Source organism: Pteropus vampyrus, unplaced genomic scaffold (genome assembly GCF_000151845.1).
Source record: "Pteropus vampyrus isolate Shadow unplaced genomic scaffold, Pvam_2.0 Scaffold1000005944, whole genome shotgun sequence".
Lineage (NCBI taxonomy): Eukaryota > Metazoa > Chordata > Mammalia > Chiroptera > Pteropodidae > Pteropus > Pteropus vampyrus.
Genome location: NW_011920346.1, coordinates 1,992 through 8,603, shown reverse-complemented (window position 1 = coordinate 8,603; position 6,612 = coordinate 1,992). Strand labels below are relative to the sequence as shown.

General features: G+C 43.5%; 1 protein-coding gene across 1 annotated transcript; it reads left to right on the top strand.

The window, feature by feature from the left end:
* The first annotated feature begins 2,468 nt into the window (after positions 1–2,468).
* LOC111735726 lies at positions 2,469–6,126 on the top strand. Its single transcript, XM_023527182.1, has 3 exons — positions 2,469–2,489; positions 3,613–4,424; positions 6,033–6,126. The coding sequence occupies exons 1-3, from the start codon at positions 2,484–2,486 to the stop codon at positions 6,124–6,126; spliced, it is 912 nt and encodes a 303-aa protein (XP_023382950.1). The 5' UTR covers positions 2,469–2,483.
* Positions 6,127–6,612: the final 486 nt, after the last annotated feature.

Sequence of the window (6,612 nt, the reverse complement as noted above, 5' to 3'; positions counted from 1 at the left end):
TATTATTTGGATTTTTTCAAGTGCAGTTTATTTTGTCATTTAGTAAGACATGAGGAAAAAGGAATATACTATTGCTTTATAAATGTAGTAATTTACACCAAAATGTTTTTCAGCTCGGAGTTCATAAGTTTGTCAAGTCACCAGTAATCTATTTACCTAATAATTTAATTCTTTTATTTCATATTTTTCAGTTTTATCTGATGTATTCTGAAGTATTTAAATTATTTTCTGTTTAAATAGAAATTTATAGTCTATCAAGTTGATGACTTCCTTACAATGAAAATCAAGAATCATGCGTGTTAGTGTATTCTAAAATTTTACTCAATCACAGACAAGATCTCAAGCCCACGGCCTCCATATATTCATGTTTCCCTATGCATACTGCCTCCCTAGGCAGAAAGCCGGCCAATTGATCTGAAAATCTGATGTATTTAATGTACCACATTCTAAATTCTCTGGTTATCTACTATATTCTAAAGCCATGAAGTGTGCAAGTGTATCGGCAAAATTTTTATTATCAGTTAGTAGCAAAGAATTTTTATAGAAAGAAGAGCTCTTAAGTATACAACTACAGTTACCATTTCTTAATTTCCATATTCTACTTCCAATCAGAAGTTTTAACTAGAAATTTTAATATGATCATACACAAGAACATTTATTATATCTTTGAAAATCTGAAGTTTCAAAAACTGCTAGTCCTTTTACCCAAGTTTTACCAGTTATCTCCTGATTACTTAAAGTCTGCCCTCTAGGACTTGTAATGGCCCGCTGAAATATGAAAGGGTTAAAGAATAATTAAAACCTGAAACTGGACAAAAGAAGTCTATAACTTAGGCCTAGTTTCTGGAACCCCTAACCACATTCTGTTAATCATGAAACTTGTAACAATGAGCTCATACGCTAACTGCCAATTTTAGCCTGTGTAACCCTGCTTGCTTGCGTGGCATGAAAAATAATCAATTGTATATAAGCTGAAAATTACTGTTTGGCCATCGCCCATGGGAACACTGGCCATTGTCCATGGGAACATAGGCAATCACCCATAGGAACATAACATTCTAACACAAGCTTTCTGCTTCTGTACTTCCCGCTTGCACACCTGACCAGTGGGTTGACAGGTAGTGAATAGGAGAAAGATGGACCTTTGTGTTTAAGACAGAATGAGGAATAGGATTTGGGGCTTAAAAACCTTGTATCTTGGCATTTCGAGGCTGCTCCTTTGCAAGGACAGCCGCCGGCTAATAAACTGTCTCCTGGTTAAGAGCACTCAAGTTGGGTCTGGTTATTCTGGACACAACATTTGGAGGCCCCAGCGAGATCTTCTCGTTGTGGGAAAATTGATCAGTGCACCGGGGCGTTGGACCATTTGCGGTTGGGGAGGCCTCTAGGGCACTTGCCCTAGCCCGCCGCCTGTGGTTTCTCGCTTTGCGGAGCACGATCCTGGGAGTGCTGAGGCAGTTTCTGGTAGGGGGCCCAGGGACCGTGCGGACGTCGGACGCGACAAGTAAGTCGGCGGTCGACTGAGACTGTGACGACAGTTTTCTCAGTCCTGTTCTGGTTTGTTAGTCTGTGTCTGTCTTGTTTTGTTTTGCTTCGTGTGCTTTATTGTGGAACTATGGGACAATCACAGGGCAAACTAACTCCGTTACAGTGCATGCTTAACAACTTTAAAGATTTTCGTCGTAGGGCAAGGGCCTATGGTGCTTCAGTAACCCCTTTTGATTTGCAGCGCTTTTGTCCATTAGATTGGCCGACCTTCGGAGTAGGATGGCCCTCCGAGGGATCATTTAACATGCAGACTGCATTCCGGGTTCGAGGTGTGATTTATGGAAAACCTGGGCATCCCGACCAAATTCCTTATGTTGATGTTTGGATTGATGTTGTTTCTGATGCCCCTAAATACTTACAGAGTTGCAGTCGTGCACCCGTTACTGTAATGGCAGCCATACCCCAGGGTTTTAAGAAGCCCCCACTGGTGTTGCAGGGACCTCCCTCGGAGGATGGCTGGTATCCGCCACCCTATAATGGAAATGGGGGTAGACGTCCTCCTCCGGAGGGACCGGGACCTCCTGTAACCCGGTCTAGGGATCATAGGCCACCTTCCCCTGATCAACCTCCCTGAAAAGAGCCAGTATCTGTTCAAGCCCCATTGAAGGTGATTGCAGGAGGTGGCGGTGAGCCTACTGTCATCTACTCGCCATTCAGTACTAGTGATTTATATAATTGGAAATTGCAAACGCCATCCTTTTCAGAGAAACCACAAGGACTAACCTCCCTTTTAGAGTCTATTTTCTTTACCCATCAGCCCACTTAGGATGATTGCCAACAGCTCTTACAGGTCTTATTCACTACTGAAGAAAAGGAAAGAATTTTGCGGGAGGCGGCTAGAGGAGTAACAAACCCAAATGGGCAGCCTACAGCAGACTTAACCAGGTTACAGGCTGTGTTTCCGACTCAACGTCCCCAGTGGGATCCAAATACAGATGAAGGTAAGGAGGCTCTCCTAAGGTATCGCCAGTTTCTGCTACAGGGACTCCGGGCTGCTGCACGTAGACCAATAAATCTGTCCAAGGTAAGTGAAGTAATTCAGACTAAGGACGAGTCACCTGCAGCATTCTTGGAAAGACTATTAGAGTCTTACCGCCTATATACACCTATTGACCCGGAGGACCCCAACAATAGAAGAGCCATTAATTTGGCCTTTGTTAGCCAGTCGGCCCCTGACATTAGAAAGAAGTTACAGAGATTGGAAGGTTTTGAGGGAGAAAATTTATCCAAATTATTAGAAATAGCTCAGAAGGTCTTTAACAATAGGGACGGTGTGCAAAAAGTCATGTTTGTGGGACAACAAGGAAACCGACCTCTTTGGAAAAAAAAAAAAACCCTAACCATAGAGGAGGACCTAGCAACGAAGAAGGCCAAAATAGAAAACCTACGCTAGGAAGAGACCAATGTGCTATTTGCAAAAAGAAAGGACATTGGAAGAATGAGTGCCCTGAAAAGGAGCAACCAGGAGGTCAGAAGAAAAAAGGCCCCTCATTCTTTTGGAAGATGAATAGGGGCGTCAGGGCTCTTATCTAATGAGCCCCCGAGAGCCCAAGGTAACTTTACAAGTAGGGGGCAAACCTGTGAACTTTTTAGCTGATACTGGTGCAACTTACTCAGTTTTAACAGAAACTGCTGGTCTGTTATCCAAAGAAAAGACTGTAATTCAAGGAGCCACTGGGAAAAGGAAGGCATACCCATGGACACAGGCAAAAATTACTGACTTGGGAAAGGGAACCATCACGCATTCGTTTTTAGTTATGCCTGAATGTCCTTTTCCTTTGCTTGGAAGAGATTTGCTCCAGAAATTAAAAGCCACTATTTAAGCAACGAGTGGCATATCTCTCAAAGAGACTAGATCCGGTGGGTGGAGGAAGGCCTAGTTGCCTGAGAGCACTAGCTGCTACTGCTATATTGACCAAAGACGCTTTAAAATTGACCTTGGGCCAAAATATTGAAATTGTGGCTCCACATGCAGTTGAAGCCATGCTGCGCAGCCCTCCTGAAAGATGGATTTCCAACGCCCGGATTACTCAGTACCAGGTACTGTTGCTTAATCCCCCACAGACCCAGTTTTTGAAAACTGCAGCCCTGAACCCTGCCACACTGCTCCCGGATGATGACCCGCAGGCTCCATTGCATCACTGTGTTCAGCACCTTGAGCAGGTAACTGGACTACGGCCAGACTTGAAGGATGAGCCGTGGCCTAATCCGGATGCCGTATTATTTACCAATGGAAGCAGTTTTGTATCCGATGGAGTAAGGTATGCCGGGGCAGCTGTAGTAACAGTCAGGAATGTGATATGGGCACAGGCCCTAAGCCATGGGACATCGGCACAGAGGGCTGAACTTATAGCTCTAACACAAGCTTTACGGTGGGGAAAGGATAAAACTGTAAACATCTATACTGACAGTAGATATGCCTTTGCAACGGCACATGTACATGGAGCCCTGTACAAGGAAAGAGGACTATTGACATCAGGGGGAAAGAAAATTAAGAACAAGGAGCAGATTTTGGCTCTTTTGGAGGCTATCTGGCTACCTAAGAAAGTGGCTATCATCCATTGCCCCGGCCATCAAAAAGGGGAAGGAGCGGTAGAAAAAGGAAACCGCTTGGCAGATAAAACAGCAAAGGAAGTAGCCAGAAAACCAGTGGGGACTAATGTCATAATTGGTACCCTTCTTGTGCCCCCCTTGGTACAGGCTCCAAACTATAGCCCCCAAGATATAGAGTTGGGGAAGCAACTGCACGAGAAGTTTGAACATGGGTGGCTTTGGATTCCAGATGGAAGGCCAGTCCTCCCTGCTGCGCTTGGTAACACCTTAATTAGCCAGATGCATAACGCTACCCATCTTGGAGGAACTAAATTAATCGAACTGCTAAAAAGAGACTATTATATTCCTGGACTAACCTCAAAGGCTCGGGATGTGAGTGCACGATGCCCAATATGTGCACAGGTCAACTCTCGCCCCATCCCAAAGGAAAATATCGGCACTCGATTAAGAGGACAAGCTCCTGGAGAGCATTGGGAAGTGGACTTTACAGAAGTTGCTCCTGGCACTTTTGGATTTAAATATCTTCTGGTATTCATTGACACCTATTCTGGATGGACTGAGGCCTTCCCCACAAAGAAGGAAACTGCACAAGTAGTAGCTAAGAAATTAATTACAGAAATAGTGCCTCGATTTGGCTTGCCCTTATCATTGGGGTCCGACAATGGCCCGGCATTCATTGCCCAAACAAGTCAAATGTTAGCTAAGGTATTAGGGATCAATTGGAAATTACATTGTATTTACAGACCTCAGAGTTCAGGACAAGTAGAAAGGATGAATAGAACACTTAAGGAAACTTTAACTAAGTTTAAGCTGGAAACTGGGGAGAATTGGGTGAGCCTTCTTCCTTTTGCTTTGTTATGGGCCCAGTGTACTCCATATATTATGGGAATTTCCCCTTATGAAATAATGTTTGGGAGACCTCCCCCTTTACTCCCTAAAATTGGAATTGAAAAGGTTACAATAAGTAATAATACAAGTCTCCTTAAGTCTCTACAGGCCTTGCAACAAACCCAAAATCAAGTCAAGGGCTTGATTAAAGCTGCTAGACCGACTCCGGGGACATCACAACCTCACCCACATCATCCAGGTGATTGGGTGTGGATAAAGAAGATCCAGTCTGCTAGCCTAGAGCCCCGGTGGGATGGTCCGTTTCCAGTAACTCTAACCACACCAACAGCTGTCGAGGTTGCAGGGAAAAGACATTGGATTCACCATACCCGCCTTAAGACAGCTCAACCTCCCCCGGAGACAGAGAAATGGAAGGCAACACCCACAGAGGATCCACTCAAGATAAGACTCTCGCGGGAATGATTATAATTGGGTTAATTGTTATCAATAATGTAAAAGGGAACCCTCATCAACCTCAACAGGCTAAATGGGAATTAATTAAATCAGAAATGGGCATTCCCATATTAGTAAACCAGACTATGTACCAGCCTACATTTCATGTGGATTTGTGTGATATATTAGGAAAGAAATTTAATTTTATAAGTGATGCTAATTTTTTATCTGACCCCTGGTATGGTTGTGGCAGGGAGGACAAAGAAAGAGGTATTCAACAAGTACAGTTATATATGTGTCCCAGAGAAGGCCAAAGCACTTGCCATAAGCTAAACCAATATTATTGTGGCCATTGGGGTTGTGAAACCATAGCCCCTTGGAAGAACACAGACCCCTTTCTGACTCTTACACGACCTAGTCAGTCTTCCTGTGCCACAGCAGGGAAATGCAATCCTGTCATTTTTACTGTCAAAAATTGGGAAGATCCATCTTGGGTGATTGGAAAAACCTGGGGATTAAGGTTGTATGTTTTTGGAACTGATCCTGGAGTGTTAATAACAATACAGAAAAAGCCTGTCAGGATGCCACCGTTAGTTCTAGGTCCTGTTAGGCCTAATGACGGAGGGTTAAACGCCTTAACTCCTACACAGTCAGCAATTACTAGGAGCACTAATAATGCCAACAAAGGACATAGACCTAGACAGCCTTATAGACCCCCCAGGGATACTCCTGAATCTGTCTTGACCATGCTGAATAATGTTTATAAGTTTGCTAATGACAGTAACTCAAATGCTACAAAGGATTGTTGGTTTTGTCTGAACCCTGCCCCACCTTATTATGTAGGACTTGGTGTCATTGCTAACCTTGGCACAGATCAAACTGCTATTAGGAATGTAACATCTCCGAATGTTACTATTTGCCCTTGGGGAACCAAAAACCCATCTGTAACGTTGGGAGATTTACAAGGAAAGGGAACTTGTGTGTATACTAGCACTTATAGAGTTAATAAATCTAGGTATAAGGAAAATTGCAAATCATCTATTTTAGTAAATAGCACCTCTTCTACTTATTTAGCGGCCCCTAGTGGCACTTGGTTTGCTTGTAATACTGGTTTAACTCCCTATATTAATCTTAACTATTGGAAAAATAATACTGGATTTTGTGTGCTGGTTCATGTTATACCTCAGGTGTATATGATGAGCGGACAAGAAGGAAGACAAGCAATAGATT

Coding starts and splice junctions, on each gene's coding strand:
- LOC111735726 (XM_023527182.1), top strand. Junction 4,425..6,032: donor GGAACTAAATTAATCGAACT/GCTAAAAAGAGA, acceptor ACTCCTACACAG/TCAGCAATTACTAGGAGCAC.